The 21794-nt window shown below is 43.4% G+C and overlaps 1 protein-coding gene across 1 annotated transcript in view; it reads right to left on the bottom strand.

The window, feature by feature from the left end:
- LOC130130089 (protein-glutamine gamma-glutamyltransferase 5-like) overlaps nucleotides 1-21794 on the bottom strand; it is a 67199-nt gene that overhangs the window by 12098 nt on the left and 33307 nt on the right. Inside the window, exons 6-10 of the mRNA XM_056299821.1 lie at nucleotides 10246-10261; nucleotides 9380-9574; nucleotides 7748-7984; nucleotides 5406-5524; nucleotides 5144-5272 (exon numbers count right to left, since the gene is read on the bottom strand). Coding sequence (XP_056155796.1) covers nucleotides 5144-5272; nucleotides 5406-5524; nucleotides 7748-7984; nucleotides 9380-9574; nucleotides 10246-10261 — 696 coding nt within the window. The remainder of the gene's footprint in view (nucleotides 1-5143; nucleotides 5273-5405; nucleotides 5525-7747; nucleotides 7985-9379; nucleotides 9575-10245; nucleotides 10262-21794) is intronic.

Consider the following 21794-nt stretch of genomic DNA (forward strand, 5'->3'; position numbering starts at 1 on the left):
GTGGAATGGTGAGGATGCAAGGAGTAGAGGTGACGAAGGCATATGAGTTTAAATACTTGGGGTCAACTGTCCAAAGTAATGGGGAGTGCAGAAGAGAGGTGAAGAAGAGAGTGCAGGCAGGGTGGAGTGGGTGGAGAAGAGTGTCAGGAGTGATTTGTGACAGAAAGGTACCAGCAAGAGTTAAAGGGAAGGTTTACAAGATGGTAGTGAGACCAGCTATGTTGTATGATTTGTAGACAGTGGCACTGACAAAAAGACAGGAGGTGGACTCGGAGGTGGCAGAGTTGAAGATGGTAAGATTGTCATTGGGAGTGACAAAGAAGGACAGGATTAGGAACAATTATATTAGCGGGACAGCTAAGGTTAGACGGTCTGGAGACAAAGCAAGAGAGGCAAGATTGAGATGGCTTGGACATGTGTGGAGGAGAGATGCTGGGTATATTGGGAGAAGGATGCTGAATATGGAGCTGCCAGGGAAGAAGAAAAGAGGAAGGCCAAACAGGAGGTTTATGGATGTGGTTAGGGAAGACATGCAGGTGGCTGGTGTGACAGAGCAAGATGCAGAGGACAGGAAGAAATGGAAATGGATGATCCGCTGTGACGACCCCTAACGGGAGCAGCCAAAATAGTAGTAGTAGTAGCATCAGGGGGCTTTACAGAAATACAACATCCTGTCCTTTCCTTAGACCCTTGCATTGGATAAGGAACAACTCCCCCCCCCAAAAAAAAAAATTTTTTAATGGGGTGAAAAAATAGGAAGAAACCTCAGGGAGAGCAACAAAGGAGGGATCTCTCCCAAGACTTGCATCCTCAGTGGCTGGGTTGTGTGTACAGAATAAAACACACAATTTACAGGATACAACATTGAAAGAGGATAACAGAATTATAATGAAATTATAAGATATAATAATAATAACAATAATAACTTTAATTTATATAGCACTTTTCTAAAATGATGTAACAAAGTTCTTTACAAAGAAATAAAACCAGACAAGGCAAAAGAAGAATAAAAAATATAAGAATAAAAAAAATAAAAAAGACAAAATAAGTAGGAGTTAAATTAAAAACAGTATACATAAATAAAAACAAATATCAAACATTTGCAAAAGCTTTCACAAACAGAAAAGTTTTAAGAAGAGATTTAGTAAAAGACATTAGAGACTTAGTGTGGCTCAGTTCAATAGGAAGAGAGTCTTAGTGTGGGGGCTCTAACAGCAAAAGCCAATTATATTTGTGATGAACCTTGACTTGAGAATAACCAACAGGGCTCCACCTAGGGATCTTAATGGTCAAGGGGGCGTATACCAGGTCAATAAATCAGAAATGTATGTAGGAGCAAGACTGTTTAAGGCCTTAAAAGTGAGCAATAAAATTTTTAAATCAATACAAAATATAACAGGGAGCCAGTGTAGGGAGGCAAGCACAGGAGTGATATGGTCATGTCTCTTTGTCCCAGTATTGAGCCAAGCAGCGGCATTTTGTACCAACTGCAGATAGTGAAGGGAGCCCTTGCTGAGTAAAGTGCATTGCAATAATCAAGCCAAGAATCAATAAAAGCATGTACAACTTTTTGCAGTTTGGCAATTGATAAAAATGACCTAATTTTGGAGATTACCTAGAACTGGAGAAAGCATGTCTGAACAACATGTTTGATTTGATTATTAAAACCAAGGTTAGCATCGAATATTACCCCAAGATTCCTAGCAGCCTGCTTAAGACTACCTGACAGACCACCAAGACAAGTAACAAAAGGTTGATGGAATTTGGGGGACTGAACAGAATGACCTCAGATTTATCATCAGTTAATTTAAGAAAATTTTTGGACATCCAGGAATTAATGTCAGAGAGGCAAATTGTGAGATTTGCTAGGGTGCAAGGACCTGTGGGTTTTAGTTGCATGTACAACTGAGTGTCGTCAGCATAAAAATGGTAAAACACATTGTGATTTTGAATGACCTGGCCAAGGGGCAGCATGTATAAAGAAAATAGAAGGGGGCCAAGAACTGAGCCTTGAGAGACACCACAACTCAACTAAGTCATTAAGGAAGTAGTTACTCAGAACAACAGAAAAAGTTCTGTTGGTGTAAGAGCGTAATAAACTAAGAGCCAAGCCTTTGATGCCAACACAAGTCTCTAAGTGATGTAAGAGGATGCTGTGATCGACTGTGTCAGAGACAGCACTTAAGTCTAAAAGAACTAAAATCGAGCAGTCACCTCTGTCTGCAGTCGGCAATAGGTCATTAGTGACCTTAACTATAGCTGTCTCGGTACTATGAAGTAATCTAAAACCAGAATGAAAATTGTTAAAAAAAACTATTAGTGTTCATAAAAAAATCAATTAAGATGAAATTACTCTCTCCAGAACCTTAGATAAAAAAATACAATTTGGAGATTGGTCTGTAGTTAGTTAAGAACAGGGGCAGTAAATTAGGTTTCTTCAGCAATGGGTGAACAATGGCATGCTTAAAACTGTCTGGAAAAGAACCAGAGGCCAAAGTATTAAGAATTTGCAGAATAATGAGGCTAATGGTTGAAAATACCTCCTTGAGCAGCTTAGTGGGAATGATGTTCAAGATGCAGGAGGAGGAGTTCATATCGGAGACTGTACTCCCTAACACTGAAATTGTAATTGGTTGGAACTGAGTAAAAGAGACAGAATTGACATGGGGAATGGAACAAATGCAAGGGCCAGGCTGGACTTGGGACCTGATATTATCCACCTTATTTACAAAATGAGTGAGAAATTTTTCATACAACTCAACATCAGGTTAAAAAAAAAAAGTAGAAGGACCATTAACAATTGCCTTCAGGTAAAATAATATTTGATTTTTAAGGGTGTTATGTGCTAATTAAAATTTGTTGACCTTCCATTGTCATTCTGGTTTTCTATTGAGTCTTCTAAGGGCATGAGTGTGATCGTTAAGCCAGGGGAGGTTATTTGATTTTTGTTTCCTAGTTTTAAACGGTCCAATTTGGCCAAGGACGAATACGCACTAATCACTGAATTAATTTAACAGTGCATCTGGATTGAGGGGGGATATAGAGGGATTAAAGGATGATGAATCAAATGCATCACAGAATATAACTGCAGAGCCAGCATTGAGAATGCGAGAGCATGTTTCAGGATGGTGACTAGGAATAGCGAGCTGTAATGAAACTTTAAAAACAAAAGCTTTATGGTCAGTTACAAGCATATCCACCAGATTAAGATGCTCGAAAGAGAAACCAGACAAGAGTACAGGGTCTAAAATGTGACCTTCAGAATGTGTGGCCCCTTTAACAGATTGAATAAAGTCAAAAGAGTCTATGAGATCCAAAAAAGTAAAGTCAGGGAATGGGAAGGACAACACCTGGCCCGTATTAATGCAAGGGCTTACCGGGGCTCAAGCCCTGGGGCCCGACGACATGATGGGGCCCACGAGGCTTGGGGTCTTCTGTGTCTGTACGCCCGACTGATGTGGTGTGTGTGTGTGTATATGTGTGTGTTTGTGGTGGCCGCTGGCTGCCCTCGGGGACAGGGGGGGGGGTGTTTAATATCTGACAAATCACAATGTCAGACCCGTTGATTGACGGGTCTGACAGTGACAATAGGCTACCGCTTGTTGTGTTCTGAATGCTATTCCATTCCAAGCCTACAGGTTGCACTAGGTAACTGTTGTGATACAGTTTGATCCTATGGGGATATAGAGATGAAGGAGAAGAAGTAGTGTGTAATGAACTTGAGCTGATGCAGTAAAGTTACGTGAAAGTATTCTCTGTTCCGTGCTTCTTTCTGAATACCAATACACAACACCGATCACACGTATGATGTGCCTGTCAAGGCTGTCATTGTTGTCCAATGAAGGACTTGCTGTTTTTCAACTGTATACAACAATAACATTACCATTCAACTTGCTTGCTGCTTGAAACTTGCTGTCTGGGAAAAAAAAACATGTCTGGAAACAAGAAATTTGAAAGTGGAGCTCAAAAAAGGAAAAACCAAAGAGAGAAAGAGCAGCGGGAGTCACAGTTATTAAGAAAAATCCCCAAACTGACTGGATATGGAAAGGCTAGAAATAGCTTTGCTATGCAGTCTACGGAACATTGTGCTGGGATGTGTCCAGAAAACAAGCATCAAAACTCCAAGAAGTTGAGCTCGACCTCTCCAATGCAGTGGAATTGGTACACTCATTGAGGGATTTTATCGCAGATCTACGGGATCAATTTGACAGGTTTGAGTCTACAGCAAAGGAGCTGCCACCGAGTGTCGCAGAGACTTACAAGGCCGACACAGTCAGAGGGAGACGGTGTAAAAAACCACCAGATGAATCATCTGAGCCAGATGTTGGAATGACAATGACCGGCCGCCAAAAATTTGCAGTGGACGTTTTCACTGTGCTCGTTGATAAACTTGTGGCAGAACTAGACCGGAGGTATGAATCCTATAATGCACTGAATAGCAGCTTTGGATTTCTAAATACAATTCACATCATCTCATCTCAAGAACTTCGTTCAGCAGCTACACTGCTTCAGATGAAATACCATGCAGATTTACAGGAGGACTTTGTTGATGAAATAGAGCAGTTCAGAGAATTCATCAGAAACGAAGAAAATACAAGTGCACAGGCCTTGCTTCAATTAATAAGGAAGAGGAACCTGTCATCAGTTTTTCCAAACATGGATATAGCCTTCAGGATTTATTTAACTCTCCCTGTAACCAATGCCTCTGGAGAGCACTCCTTTTCAAAAACCTGGACTTGTCGAGAACAAACTGCGCTCTACAATGAGACAAGAAAGACTCAGCCACTTAACATTGTTGTCATTGGAAAGTGACATTGTTAGAGCCCTGGACTTCAGTGCTCCAATCAAAGCCTTTGCCACGCGTAAAACCAGGAGAAAGTCGTTTTGAGGGTAAGAACAGATTTAATACCTGCGGTTGTTATTGACTGAGTCGTGCAATATTCTTATGCTTGCACTACTTTTGAGTGGAGGTACACTGGACAGAAGGATGCATGCAGGCTTCACTTGCCAGTGTTGTATGAGTTTGTTTTTGGACATTGGACATTTTATTGTGGCCATTTAGATTGTATGGCACTTGAACTTACTAGGCAAAGCAAATGGCTTGCTTTCATCTGTGCGTGTGTGTGTGCGCGCGTTTACTCACCATTGCGCAGAGCACCCTACTGAGGTAGACAGGGTCTGCTCGTCGAATGTAGTCTCTGTCCTGGTCTCTGAGGTGCTGTGGGCTGACCTGTAGGAGGTTTAGGCATGCCTCCAGCACCCCCGGTTCATACTGTTCACACACACAATCACACATATACACAAATACACTCAGGGATACTGTAGTGAAGTATCATCCTCTGTTAGAGGTGCTTTGGTTGCACATCATCTTTGAGCAGCAGTTCCATCCATTCAGCCTGACCTACCTGTCCGAACGACCAAGGCTGCTGACTGACGTTCAGATATGTGCCCATGTACACCAACCCAATGTCGCTCTTGACGTATTCCTCTAGTTGAACATCTAGAGGCATGTATACCGGGTCATCTGAAATACATTGGCGTGGATGGAGAGGGACGTTGTACAAAAACGTTACTACCATCCAATAATTCATCACCGTTTAAAGGCAGAACGAGTAGGACTTCGAAGCGGTCTATTCGGTTGCCTACCAACACGGGGATCACCGGTTCGAATCCCCGCGTTACCTCCGGCTTGGACGTCACGGCATCGCTGTCGCTATGGACGCGTCACAGGAAGTCAGACTTGCGGAGCACGCTAGTCGGTACAGCACGGCTGTGTCTACAACACCAACTCCCGTGTGTGCTGCCGCATATCCGATATTAAATTACGCAAAAGAAAATAAAAATGGAGAAAATTACAACAAACTGCGTACTTCTAATGTAGTCTAGTGCGTCCGACTTCCGTTTGCTGCGAAGCTTCCGCTTCCGCTCGGGAAGGGCTAAAAATAGCTCATGGACGCTGCCCCATTGGCCGTGTCTGCAGGTGGGAAGCCAGATGTGGATGTGTGTCCTGGTCGTTGCACTAGCTCCTCCTCTGGTCGGTCAGAGCGCCTGTTCGGGGGGGGGGGGGGGACGCCACGTGGTAGTCTGCAGCCCTCCCTGGCTCGGCAGAGGGAGTGGAGCAGCGACCGGGACAGCTCGGAAGAGTGGGGTAATTAGCCAAGTACAATTAGGGAGAAAAAGTGAGGAACCCGGGAACCACCCCCCCCCAAAAAAACGTAGCGACCAGGTGCCAGATCGAGATCGTAAAGCACGCATCCAAGAGGAAGCTACGACAATGGCGGACACAGCGCCGAAAAGACGCAAATATCGCAAGGCGAAACGCCGGGTGGGCAAATCTCGTTCCAAAACGAGAGTGAATCTGGGGTTGGCTTTCACCCGCTGGCGAGCGCTGAGGGAGAGGATGGGGATGACGAGCGACGCGGGGTTAGCTCGTACGCCGGGATGTGTTCCGCCGAATGCGGCCAGGGGGCGTGTCCTTCTGGTGACGTTGAACCGGGGAGGAGGGGCCAACTTTGTTTCGTTTTGTTTGCAAACCGCAACCGACAAATCCCACTCGTTCTACCTTTTAAGTTTATCAAAATTCAAATTACTGGAAAAAGAAAACACAGGTGACTTGTTGGATGCTTAGAAATGTTAGTGTACTGTGAAATATTTTTATAATGAGATACTTAATTTTTACAAATCATTTTACATAGATGCAGTGGTGGATCTAGAGATTTTTTCCTGGGGTGGCAAAGGGGTGGCAAGACTGTGTCCCAGAGGTGGCAGCTGCCACCCCTTGCCACCCTGTAGATCCGCGCCTGTGATGGGGAGGGGGGATTCTAAATCGGCGACTTCTGTTTGAGATGAGTTTGGTGCGGGTCTCATTGACCTTCACCATGCATGTACATAAAATATACTTTAAAAACATATTATCTGATTTATAAATGGGGTGGCAACAGGGGTGGCAAGACTGTGTCCCAGAGGTGGCAGCTGCCACCCCTTGCCACCCTGTAGATCCGCCCCTGCATAGATGGAAAAAGTAAATGGCAGTAGATAGACACGATATACTGTAATGGAAATGTTTTCTTTAACTTCATGTTATATACATTTTGAGAGAAAATAATCTCAAAGTAACTCAAAAGTAATCAGGCAATATTATGGGTTTACAAAGATCCGGTGGTTTGCATTTCTTATTACGATAATAAAAGTAGATTTTTAAGGGTACAAAGACTCAGTTTGGAAATTCTCTTTCAGTAGACCCATATGTTAAGATTTACTTTTTCAAGTGAATCTGTTCTTTTCTGTGAGGGATACATATGTTTATAATTCCCATTTTTAAATATCAAATGTTAACACGACTGTCAAAGTGTCAAAGGAAAACCAAAGGTTTCTGTCACGATGTCTCCCAGTTCAGTTCAGTTCAGTCAGCTCATGGCTTTAGTCACTGTTTCCCATAGTCTCAGCCATTCCCCTAGTTCAGTCGATGTCTTTCCTGTTTTATTCTGAAGTAATCACCTGTCTTGTCGTTTCAGTTCCTGTCCCTGTTTTTGCTATTAGCTAACCCCTGAACTAGCACTATGCTCAATTTGCCTATTCACATTGTCTGAAAACACATTAGCAAACCTGCGTTGGTGATGGCAGTAGGCTTTCAGTTCCAAAGAGTCATCAGCTATTCTCATTCATTGATGATCACTGTACCTGCAGCCACAAGTGATTTAGTTTTAAACATGCCATCCCGGGTTAGCGTGCCACCACGTGGACCCACCCTTCAGCCAAGGGTTGCAGAGCAGCACAAAGCGGCCCACCGTGTAGCTCCGTTTGCTCTGTGGACCCTCTATGTGGACCAGCAGGTAATAGAGACCCACGGAGGAGAGCACAGGGGAACAGAGGTGGACGGTGACAGACTGTGAATGCATGTCTCCTGGGAAGATCTGGGCTGTCCACCTTGAGGAGTCCAACATTGACTTGGAGAAATGGACCGGGATCCTCTCTGACATACCCCCTGTATGTTGAGTAGAGGTAGGACCAGGTCATTGTTTGCCAAGTCACAAGTGAGGCTCATGTCTTGGCACATAGTAGTAATAATAATCATCATCACCATCATTATATTTATATAGCACTTTTCTAGACACCCAAAGCACTTCACATTGAAGGGGGTAACTCACTTCAACCACCACCAATGTGTAGCACCCACCTGGGTGATGCTAAGCAGCCATTTTATGCCAGAACGCTCACCACACATCAGCTTGAGGTGGAGAGAGGAATCATTGAGCCAATTACATAGGGGATGATTAGATGGCGAGAGCCAGGTTGGGAATTTTGTCAGGACACTGGGGAATCCCCCTACGTTTCGTGATAAGTGCCATGGGATCTTTAATGACCACAGTGAGTCAGGACCTTGGTTTAATGTCTCATCCGAAGGACGGCATCTCCTACAGCACAGTGTACCCGTCACTGCGCTGGGGCATTGGGATTTGATATTTGTTGTTTTTATCAGGACCAGAGGGAAGACTGTCCCCTACTGGCCCACCAACACCACTTCTGGCAGCAATTCACTTTTCTCAGAGGTCTTCCATCCAAGTACCAGCCAAGCCCATACCTGCTTAGCTTCCATCATTTGACAGAGTCAGGATATACGTATGTTGGTATGACTGCCAGCACTCATGCCAGGATATGAATAAGTCCCATAAGTCCCAAGTCAAAACAGGCAAGTCTCAAGTCTGGGTTTTACTTGGGACGCATCAGTCTTGACTTGAGACTTGCCTGTTTTGACTTGTCCCAAGTCCTAAACATTGAATTTTGAGTCCTAAACAAGTCAGCATGCGCTCTTCTTCAAATTAAATGCCATTTCAACATTTTAACAACAAAGCAATAGTTAATATGCTGATTTTATTCAAATCACAAATGCTTTTTAAACAATTTTATGTAAAACGGATGAATTCAGAGTGAATCTGTAATTATGGAAATGACCCATTAAGAAATCAAAAGGCTCAAGTGTAAGTGAAGTCGTGAGTTACTGGTGTTAAACTCAAAGTCGAATTGTGAGTCTTTTTCAGTTTTGCCAGGTCAAGTCTAAAGTTATCAAATTTGTGACTTGAGTCTGACTTGAGTCCAAGTCAAGTGACCCGAGTCCACACCTCTGATGTCGAAACAGTACATTGTCTATATCAAACCATGAAACCAGGCAAGGTCACAGAAAGTTTTTTTTTTTCTTCAATGCATGATTATTTGGGAAGGAGACTTGAATTCACATGAGCTGCAGCTCTGGTGAAGCAGTGTTAAGTAGGCTTAAATGTGTTTCGACTAGTACATCAACTTACATGGTCTTATCATGTATGTCAAGTGCAGATGTCCTCATCCTAAGCATTAAAACTCTGTCTCTGTGAAGTTTTCCTACCTAGCCAAACCTCGAAGTCCAAGTTCTCATGATATGGATTCCAAACTCGGCTGCGAAACAACAGAGTGAGTTTGAATGGTTTCCCGCGTCGTACCACCAGGTGTGGGCTGCTGAGCCCCAGTGTCTCATGGGAAGTGTGGTTTTCCTTGACTTCCAGGTTGACATACCTCAGCCGGCAGTCGTAATCACCTGAGCCTGGATAAAATGGGAGGCTTAAAAATCTGTGCACAAAAAAATCCAGCCTATTCAAACACAGGATCTGCCAAATGCCATCCATCTATCGGGCAGGAGGTGGCTGAAGAGAGGAGGAGGTGGGGAGTAGAAGAAATGACAAGTATAAATGAAAGAAAAGAGTTATGGAAGAGAACAGAGAACATTGGAAACTAACTGAAAGAGAAAGGAAATCCAGAGGTGTTGAAAGTATTTCAGAGGACAAGACATAGACAACTCTGATGAGGAACATAAAGAATAGAATCGACTAGAATCGACTAGAATAGAACAGAATATAGTGCTGTTGCCCACAAAAGATAAAAATCTGGATTTGGCATTACTCAAGATACAAATTATAGACCTAACAAAAATCAATACAGACAGCTTTCATAAACAGTGTGTATATAGTTGCCTATATATACTTGATATAAACGAACAGAAGTAGGCATCTTGAGCCTACGTTTAGTCCTTTACAAGAAATTAGGCATAGAATTCAAGTTCTCACTCCCACTTAAGGCAGATAAGGCCTGGTCCTCTCTGTAACATACTGTTCCATCACCACATTCTTTTTTCTTTTTTTTTTTAACAAGGCTACATACTGTGCAAACGTGTTATTCCTGGACCTGCGGGACCTGTCAATATAGATTTATTACTACCTTGCAGCACTGCTTTCTGTAGTAAAACAAGCAGGAATGCAGTGGGAAAAGAACCACGGTAAAGTTGCTTTTACATTAGACATTCGGATATTAGACTGAGAGCTCTCCTTAATGCAACCAAGACGACCCAAATGAATGATATATTTACGATCCACTGGCGACTGAGTGTGCGTATTCCCCCGAATATGGTCGGCAATTTACTGATCGCCATTAAAACCTAACTTCCCAGCATGGGAAGACTCGCAAGAGCAAGCCACTGGTCATGTGGCCTGGTCTGCAGTCACCTCTCCTGACTGCAAATCAGATTTCACCCATCACCAGCCCTGTTGGTAGTCATACTGGCCAGCGTGCCTCTCCCGCTCCTGTCGACAGAGTAAAGCAGCGCATGCTAGTGATAGGAGACTCCATTACCCGCAATATTAGAGTAGCTTTGCCAGCCTTGGTTCACTGTTTACCCGGGGTCAGAGTCTCCGACATAGAGGATAATCTTAGGGTGCTGGCATCACGGAGGGAGAATCAGGGAACCCAGGCACACAGCACCACTACTTTCAGCAACACTGTTATTCATGTTGGCAGCTAGCCTAGTCAGGACACTTGAGTTGGTGAGAAAGATGTCCATCCATCCATTATTCAAGCCGCTTATCCCAATCAGGGTCACAGGATGCTGGAGCCTATCCCAGCAGTCATTGGGCGGCAGGCAGGGAGACATCCTGGACAGGCCGCCAGGCCATCACAGGGCCGACACACACATTCACACATAGGGACAATCTAGTATGGCTGATTCACCTGACCTACATGTCTTTGGACTATGGGAGGAAACTGGTGCACCTGGAGGAAACCCACGCAGACACGGGGAGAACATGCAAACTCCACACAGAGGATGACCTGGGACAACCCCCAAGGTTGGATAAACCCAGGGTTCGAACCTAGGACCTTTTGCTGTGAGGCAACCGCGCAAACCACTGCGCCGCCATGCGAGAAAGATGCGTCAGCATCAATTAATTGTCTCTGGTCCATTACCCATGAGGGGTAATGATGAGATGTAAAATAACCTGTACAATGACAAAATAGAGTGGCTTTCTTCTTTCTTCTAGTTATTATGTCTAGTCAGGGAATTTCTAACAGTATAAATCCTACCACTGGTGGTAGGGCAATGAGCAACAAAGTACCTAATAACCTACAGAACCAAACAGCTAATGTTATCAAAAGTGGGACCACACATCGTTCAATGCGTAGGTCTTTAAAATTAGCGCGATCGCCTCACAGCAAGAAGGTCCAGGGTTTGAGCCCCGGGGTAGTCCTTGGTTGGTCATCCCGGGTCGTCCTCTGTGTGAAGTTTGCATGTTATCCCCGTGTCTGCGTGGATTTCCTCCAGGGGCTCCGGTTTTCTCCCACAGTCCAAAGACATGTAGGTCAGGTGAATTGGCTAAACTAAATTGTCCGAAGGAATGAATGTGTGTGTGTGTGTGTGTGTGTGTGTGTGTGTGTGAGAGCCCTGTGATAGTCTGGTGACCTGTCCAGGGTATCTCGCTGCCTGCCGCCCAATGACTGCTGGGATAGGCTGCAGCATCCCTGAGAGCAGGATAAGCGGTTAAGATAATGGGTGGATGGATGGATGGTTAATACAAGCTGTCTAATGCCAATTAGTATTTAATCTATTGGTAGCTCTAAAGTTCTGCCTACTAGTGATCATGTCAACAAGACGTTTGAATTTGGTTTCATAAATATCAGACATATCAGAAATATCACCAAAGCCTTATTAATAAATGATCTGATTCTTGAACATAGTGTTGATATGATTGGATAATGTGAAACATGGCTGAAAGCAAATGTTTTTCTTCCCTTAAATGAAGCTTCCAACAAGCGTGCTTCATGTGACGCGAAAGCAGCGTACTTCTCACTTAATGAATATTAATAAACATAATCCCAGATTATTGCCACTGTATCTAAACTTACTAAAAAGCAGCTGTGTAATTAGCCGCTTACCATTCATGGCCCATGAGTTTCTAGACTTTTTCTGCAATCAGGTTGATGAGATCATAAAATTAGTTCATCAACTCCAGCTGCTCCTGCAGATCCAGTCTTACCAAATTCATATCTGTAGTCACTGAAAGTCCATTATTACAGCTTTTGAGACTATCTCTCTTGATACTTTGACTAAGCTCAAGTCAGCTTCTAAACCAGCTACTTGCCTAATTGACCCTTCACCAGCCAAACTTTTGAAAGACCTCTGGCCTTTCCTGAGACCTACAATTCTAGACCAAAGAAAGGTGGATCAGTTCATCTGGACACAACGTTTATTGACAGAAACGTCTCATCACTCATCCAAGTGACCTAAGTGAGCATGCATAAAGACTACAAGGCTAGCCATTGTTAATTTATCACTGGCTCTGTTCCCAGCAGTTTTAAGACAGCTGTGGTTAAACCTCTACTTTAAAAACAACACCTCGATCCCAGGGTCTCTTAATAACTATCGACCAGACTCTAGTCTTCCATTCTCTTCTAAAGTACTAGAGAGAGTTGTATATTAACAACTTTCGACCCATATTGAAGAAAATCATCTATATGAACCTTTTCAATCGACTTCCAGGGCCTGTCACTCCACTGAAACTACTCTGACCAGAGTGGCGAACGATCTTCTACTAGCTAAGGACTCTGATCCACTTCTGTGCTTCTACTACTGGACCTCAGTGCAGCCTTTGACACCACTGATCGCTGTATACTATTAGACAGAATAAATTGCAAATTTGGTATTTCTGGCGTGGCTCTCTCTTGGCTCAAGTCCTGTTTATCTGGAACAACATCATGTATTCACAGTGTGTATATTGATCTTGCTAGACACGGACAACAATTTGATCAAGTAACAACAATTGACAACACTGTGATTTCGCAAAGTGTGGCAGCCAAAAATCTCGGTGTTAAAGAAATCACCAAGGCTCCCTTTATTTACTTATATAGCATAGCTAAAAGCCAGTCTTTTCTCTCCGTGGCGGACGCAGAGACTCTAACACATGCATTTGTTTCAGCCAGACTTGATTACTGTAATGTTCTGTTCTCAGGTGTGCCACATGCTAGTACTGCAAGTCTTCAGATGGTTCAGAATGCTGCTGCTAGAATCTTAACTAAATCTAGAAAATTTTACCATATTGCACCAATTCTTGCCTCCCTTCATTGGCTTCCTATCCATGTTAGATCCGACTTCAAGGTGCTTCTGCTGACTTATAAAATCCTAAATGGGCTTGCCCCATCTTACCTGTCTGATCTCCTTAAACCGTACAGTCCATCTCGAGCTCTCTGCTCTCAAAATACAGGGCTCCTGTGTGTACCCAAAGTTAAAGATAAGTCAGCTGGTGGCAGCAGGGCCTTTTCCTATCGGGCCCCGTTCTTGTGGAATAACCTGCCTGCTGCCGTCAGACAATCAGAGTCTGTTGAGTCCTTTAAATCCAAACTTAAAACTCATCTTTTTGCCTTAACCTACAATTAGTTGCCTTTAAGTTGAGAACTTCATTACCTGTACTCCATGGCGGGTTGGTTTCCGTCTCAATGAATTTACCAACCACTGTTCTGCCGGCGAGATTATAGTGTATAGATTATTGACTATTGAAAACTGTTCTGTTTTCTCTCACATCTTTTCCCTCTGAATGTTGTCTTCTCCCATCCTTTCTCCTTTGTATAGAATGGTGTGATATGAATCTCTCCCGTCTCCATGGTGATGGTGGTTGCCACCTGAATGCAGCTTGGCATCCTCCTCATCACACTCTTTATCTATCCATCCATCCATCCATTATCTGAACTGCTTATCGTGCTCTCAGGGTCGCGGGGATGCTGGAGCCTATCCAAGCAGTCATTGGGCGGCAGGCAGGGAGACACCCTGGACAGGCTGCCAGGCCATCACACAGGGCTGACACACACACACACATTCACACCTAGGGACAACTTAGTATGGCCGATTCACCTGACCTACATGTCTTTGGACTGTGGGAGGAAACCGAAGCCCCCGGAGGAAACCCACACAGACACGGGGAGAACATGCAAACGCCACACAGAGGACAACTCTGGGACGACCCCCAAGGTTGGACTACCACGGGGCTCGAACCCAGGACCTTCTTGCTGTGAGGCGACTTTGCTAACCACTGTTAACCAACCGTGCCATGTGCCACATCACACTCTTCATATATCTTATGAATCCATATAATATTGTTATCCTGTTTTGAAGTTATATCCTTCTCTCTCTCCGATGTGTGACTAACGTCTTTTCTTGTCTCTTCTCCCGTATATGTGAACGATGTGATGTGAGTCTCTCCTGTGTGCATGTGTAACCTGTCCTCCTGTCAGGTCTACATGGTGATGGTGGTCGCATGGTGATGGTGCTGGGCTGTTCTGGTGGTGTCTGGACACTGCTTGGCATCCTCCTCATCATATTCTTCATATATTTTATAATTCTATTATAATTCTGTTATCCCCTTTCTATGTTGTATTCTGTAAATTGTGTTTTATTCTGTACAGATAACATCCGTTTATGTCTGTGCGGCTTGGGAGAGAGATCCCTCCTCTGTTGCTCTCCCTGAGGTTTCTCCCTATTTTTTCCTCCCTGTTGAAGGTTTTTTTTTTTTTAGGCCGTTGTTCCTTATCCGATGTGAGGATCTAAGGACGGGATGTTGTATTGCTGTAAAGCCCCCTGAGGCAAATTTGAAATTTGTGATCCATCCATTATCCAAACCACTTACCCTGCTCTCAGGGTTGCAGGGATGCTGGAGCCTATCCCAGCAGTCATTGGGCGGCAGGCAGGGAGACACCTGCCCCCCCAGTGACTGCTGAGCTATAAAGAACAATGCATCTCAATGGTTCCATCAGGTATGCGACAAAATGCACGCCGCTCATGTAAAAATTTTCTCAAATGAAAATTGTGTCCTTCTATTATTGTTCGATTTTTGATTGCATTTCTAGTGAAGGTATGTGTGACGCCCACAATATGTGTGGTCACATGTAATGTATGTTGTTTATTTATTTTCTTTGGTTATATCATTATTATATTAATAATATGCCTATTATTCCACTGAGAGCCATTATGGCAATAATACTCCCTTTGCTATAATACAGGGACTGGTAAGGTTTCAGCCTCGCCAGGAGGTAGCAGTGTGGTGCTTTTGTCCCCCCCCCCCCCCCCCAGGACTGACGGACCTTCGCGGTTTCCTTCCTTCTAACAGGTACTATTTAATGAAGATGCCAGTTGGGGACCTGTGAGGCGTCTGTTTCTCAAACTAGAGACTCTAATGTACTTATCTTCTTGCTCAGTTGTGCAACGCGGCCTCCCACTTCTTTTTCTACTCTGGTTAGAGCCTGTTTGTGCTGTCCTCTGAAGGGAGTAGTACACACCGGTGTAGGAAATCTTCAATTTCTTAGCAATTTCTCGCATGGAATAGCCTTCATTTCTAAGAACAAGAATAGACTGTCGAGTTTCAGATGAAAGTTCTCTTTTTCTGGCCATTTTGAGCGTTTAATTGACCCCACAAATGTGATGCTCCAGAAACTCAATCTGCTCAAAGAAGTGCCCATCCAACCAATCCAACTTGTGGGAGCTGCTTCTGGAAGCGTGGGGTGCAATTTCTCCAGATTACCTCAACAAATTAACAGCTAGAATGCCAAAGGTCTGCAATGCTGTAATTGCTGCAAATGGAGGATTCTTTGACGAAAGCAAAGTTTGATGTAAAAAAAATCTTATTTCAAATACAAATCATTATTTCTAACCTTGTCAATGTCTTGACTCTATTTTCTATTCATTTCACAACATATGGTGGTGAATAAGTGTGACTTTTCATGGAAAACACAAAATTGTTTGGGTGATCCCAAACTTTTGAACGGTAGTGTATATATATATATATATATATATATATATATATATATATATATATATATATATAGTGAGGCACCTAATGAATAGTATTGCCAGATATGAGAAAAAGAGCCAAGGTATGCAACAATAACAGATACAGCCATGAAACAACTTTTGTATTACTCAGAATACTCCCTTCTCTTGGACATGGTCACTTTTTTTCTTAGTTTTTGCTTGTGTCATTATTATGAGTGTGTAATAGGCTATATAATAAATTGGGTGCCGTATACACATGTAATAATGGCACAAGAAAAAACTGAAAACTATTGACCGTGTCCAAGAGAGGAGGGCATTCTGAGCAATAAAAAGGTTGTTTCCTGGCTGTACCTGTTATTGTTGCGTACCTTTGTTCTTTTTCCTCATAATAGGCTATATAATTAATTGGATGCCTTATTGTATTTACTAACAAAGCAAGCCAAAACTGGGAAGAACACCGTTAGGTATTGGGTTTATGTGTGTAGGTGATGGCATTTCAATTTTCAAATTTCAATTTTGCCGTTTTGTCTTTCCTCTTTTTTTTTAATACGTTCCCTTTTTCTGTAGTTTACAGACGGTCCCTTAGCAACGGGGCAGCCAGACGTCTCCCCATCAACAACAATGAAAACCGCAAGTTAAACTTGTTTCATTTCCGGCCGAGTGGCGCGTCTCTACGGGAGCGTGTAGGGACCGTCGTAAAAGTGCTATTTACGTATATTCAACGTGCAATAACTTTTTATTTTATTCATCAAAACAACGCAGACCAATTATTCTACGATTAATGATTGTCCTATCGTTCATAACCATTGCATTGCCGCTACCCTATGTTTTATAGATTATATAATGGCCATTATATATTACAATTGGCTTTTGTAATCGCTGTCAGTTTTCAACATATCAGCCTCAAACAACGTCTTAACTATTTCACAGCTAGTTTATGAATTTTACTGGCTGTTAAGAAGCCTAAAATCCGACATCAGTTCAAAAGTCCCTAATTATGAATATTCCTTGTTTGTTTTCGTTTTCAATTATTATTATTCAATAGATATTCACATCACCTCTCGTGTTATTCAGGCCCTCTCACAATTTTTCACAGCTTTGAGTTTGTTAAAAAAAACAAAAAACCAAAGAAGCCTCTATTAATTGTCATAGGATCCCTCGGGACAGAGATCAGTCTTACCTGAAAACAACCGATCCCCTTTACATGATGCCATTGAGGTTGGAAGGGGATACGACCAGCGAATATGGACTATGAAACTAACTTCACCCCGGTGCAAAACCGGAGGAAACTATCGGGAGGGATGCAGAGACATCACTTGCAGAGCACTGGACATTTTGGGTTGCAACAAAAGAGAATAAAACTCATTTTGGGTCTTAAATCTCACTCAGACTTTCGCTGAATCCATAATATTGCTTTTTGTCTGTAGAGCAAAGTCAAACTTTAACACGATATCACCGCTGGACTTAATCTGCAAAACTACTCACTGATTGACAGCAGCTGTTGGTCATGACATAAATGATTGGAAAAAAAGTAATCCCCTCACACATCTACTACTACTACTACTACTACTACTACTACTACTAGTAGTAGTAGTAGTAGTAGTAGTAGTATCCTGCCCAGTCGGAGACGGTGAACACCCCTGATCCTTGGCACGAGGGGAGTCCCGTGGTGCCAGGCAGGTGATTTGTCAAGCGAGCAAACTCACCAGCGATGTGTCTCGTGTGCTGCACGGAGTCCATGGTCCGACAGCGAGTGCCAGTGAATATGTGCACGTATGAAATAACATGTGCTCGTGGAGCACGTTTTAGCACGCTCGCGACATACGACGCAAGTCACGGTGTGGCAAGTGGCTGGGGGAATGACAAGAGGCTCCTCCCACCCCTCCGGTCCGCTCATCCTGATGGTTATTGAACCGGTCAAGTTTATTAAAGAACACCCCTTTGTTGCCATTGTCTAGAAAGGAATGTGTAAAATGTGTGGAATCACGTTCAGCTCAGCAGCAACACGAGCATAACTAGTCTGTTTAGTTGACGACTCAACTGCTTTAGTTTGAGAAACAAAAGGAGAAAACATGAGCTCCAGGTCTTCAGGAACAAAGCATATGCAGACAGATGCTCATCGAGCGAGACAAGGAGCCAATAAGAAAAGCAGAAATAGCCCAAAAGACTATGATGCTCTAAACACTGCAAAAAAAGAGGAGGCCTTGATGTCAATGTAGGATTAAAAAGCCTTTATTTTGGTCTATAGACCGGATGAAGACCTTAAGCCATTAAAACAAAGGTCTTCATGCATACTCAATAGTCCAGGTTAAAAAAAAAATCAAAGAAAGTAGAATCAGGTCACCTTTCATCACTCATCTAAGTGGCCTCTCCAGTCTCAACTGACTGCAGGTACCCCACCCTCATACACAATACAGTGGCATACCGACCCAAACCAACAACCTGTTCATATGCAAATTGCCGTGACCATTAACTAGAGTTACAATGGCCATCTGTACTATTCAAAGAGGATTGGGGAATAGTGATGGTTACAGATGCACTCTTTTGCCTCCCATCAGTTCAGGGATGGTCGTTCCCTCTTCACATAGATGGCCTCTTTGGCTCCCTGTTCAAACCAGCGTCCCTCCCTATCAAAGATGTGCACATCCTCATCCTTGAAAGAGTGGCCACTGGCCTGTAGATGGGTGTAGACCGTGGAGTCCTGGCCTGACACGTTAGCTCTTCTCTTGACCAGCGTCTGTGTAGTTTCCCCAATGTCTCCATAATCTACACCCATCTACAGGCCAGCGGCCACTCTTTCAAGGATGAGGATGTGCACATCCTTGATAGGGAGGAACGCTGGTTTGAACAGACAGTCAAAGAGGCCATCTATGTGAAGAGGGAACGACCATCCCTGAACCATGGGAGGCATAAGAGTGCATCTGTCACCATCACTATTCCCCAATCCTCTGCTAATAGTGCACATGGCCAACGAAATTCTAGTTATTGGTCACACCCATTTCCATATGAAACTCATCGCTGGTTTGAGCCACTGTGCCACTGTATTGGTTATAAGGGTGGGGATACCTGCAGTCAATTTAGACTGAAGAGGTCACTTAGATGAGTGATGAAACGTATCTGTCAATAAAAGTTGTGTCCACATGGACTGATTCAGCTTTCTTTGATTAAAACAAGACTTTTTAGAAAGCTGAGTCAGGATCTGGACACTAAGTTTAGTGGGAGAACGTTTCATCCCTCATCTAAGTGATGAAGATAGAAGATTCTACAGATAGAAAGATCACATCTCCCTGAAGAACCGAGTGGCCGACCTCGAACAGTCCCCCCGGATAAATGATCTGATTATCACCAGTCTAAATACCACACATTGGACCCGGCGTCAGGGCACCACACCGCCCGGAGCGGGTCCGATGCCTCCCGGGCCGAGAAGGAATCGCTAGAACATCAGGTGGTTGGTTTCCTGGATAGCAAGGGCTTTTCTGTCGACGGCAGGGACATGGAGGCTTGTCGCACCCTTCCCAGCAAAAACAGAAGTGCAACGTCAGCTATAATTATCCGCTGCAACAAGAAGAACAAGCAAGAGCTTCTCAAATAAGGATGGAAATTAAAGGGGTCTGACGAGTATATAAATGAACACCTCACTGAGAAAAATGCAGACACTGCAAGAAGAGCACGCATACTAAAGAGACAGAGCAAGATCCAGACATGGACAGCAGGCTGCAAAATATTCATTAAGCTGAACGGATCAACACCAGAGGCCGCTGAAGTGCTTATCATACGGCACATAAATGAACTGGACAAGTTTGATGTATGAAAGCTGGGCGAGCAATCACAACAAGCTCACAGTATGAAAACGTGAAGATTAACATAACAAGGGAACTGAAATCGGTGGCACGGTGGCGCAGTGGTTAGCGCGGTCACCTCCCAGCAAGAAGGTCCTGGGTTCGAGCCCCGGGGTAGTCCAACCTTGGTGGGTCGTCCCAGGTCATCATCTGTGTGGAGTTTGCATGTTCTCCCTGCGTCTGCGTGGATTTCCTCCGGGGCTCCAGTTTCCTCCCAAAGACATGTAGGTCAGGTGAATAGGCTGTACTAAATTGTCCCTAGTGGGGTATGTATGTGTGTGTTTGTGTGTGTGTGGGCCCTGTGATGGCCTGGCGGCCTGTCCAGGGTGTCTCCGTGCCTGCCCCTGTGGTGGCCAGTGATACAGAGAAATTGCAAAAAAAGTCAACGAGATGAGGATCCTTCAAAATAAGACTTTCATTGATGTATCAACAAAGTCTGAGTCAGGTCTGCGGAGTGACTGAAAATCAGACAAAAGCCTCCCTTGTCTTTATACCATTTACAAATCTAGTGAACAATCTACTGGCATCAGTCAAGGTCCTGCTTTTAATCAGGGACCTTGTTGATCAGGACATGTTGGCGGAGCAGGAGCCTCTGTATCGATGCAAGGATGACGTTAGGATGTCTCCAGTCATCCCTCTGACAGTCTAATGGTTGTCTTGATATGCTACTACTACTGCTGCTACTGTTTCCTGCATAATAATGGTGACACTTACATGATGGAATGTCACTTATCCTACTTTTGGGCATAAACAAGTTTATCTTCTACTAAGGTTCTGTCCTGGTTATATGGCCTTGTGCTACTTGCCACAATTGTTTGTCACTCTAGTCGCATGAAATGACAGATACCCACATTTGCCCTTACGTACTACCATACCCCCCAGTGACTGCTGGGATAGGCTCCAGCATCGCCGCCACCCCGAGAGCAGGATAAGTGGTTCAGATAACGGACAGACGGATGGTAATTGCAGTCACTAAACACATCCATGTCAAGTTCAGACAGAAACCACCCATCCACAGAATATGAAAAACTGGAGGGGAAAACTTCCAAATGTACTGAATATAAATCACAAGACACTGAAAATGATGTAGACCCTGAGAACAATTTCCACAAGAACACATACAGACATTGTGAATATTACACAGGAGACCAGTTCAAAAGAAATGTAAATAGATGGAGAAATATCAATAATTTGCCTCAGTAGCAGCAGCCTTAGTTCCAACTTTACAAAAATAAATCAGTGCTTAAGAAAACTGCACAAGCAATTCACGAGAATCGCAATATCTGAGACTTGGTTTAGCGAAGAACAGACAGACATGGCCGAGATTGAGGGATTAATGTTGTCTTGGACAATATCATGGAATGCATTATAGTAGACGGATGCATTATAGTATAGGAGACGGAGAAATCAAAAAATCTATACTTTATAATGTCTCCTCTATAATCTATACACTATAACGTATACTCTATAATCTATGGTCTATAATGTATACTCCATAATCTATAGTCTATAATCTATACACTATAATCTGATCATTTGCTCAATGTTTGGTCAATCTAGTATTCTAATAAACTACGTATACAGAAAACCTGGATCTTGTATCGGCACACTTAAGGAAAAAAAACTACTGGAATTTTATAACAATATCAATAATGAAAAAATGGTCTTTGTCTGTGGGGACTTCAATATTGATCCGCTAAACCCACAATACAACCACAGAATTCATTAACTCAACGTACAGTACCAGCTTATATCCCTCAATCACAAGGCCAACTAGAATACCAACACAGTGCTAGACTAATTGATAATATATTAATTAATTTTATTGACAAGGAAGTAAC

This window comes from Lampris incognitus, chromosome 2, assembly GCF_029633865.1.
Source record: "Lampris incognitus isolate fLamInc1 chromosome 2, fLamInc1.hap2, whole genome shotgun sequence".
NCBI classification, from domain to species: Eukaryota; Metazoa; Chordata; class Actinopteri; order Lampriformes; family Lampridae; genus Lampris; species Lampris incognitus.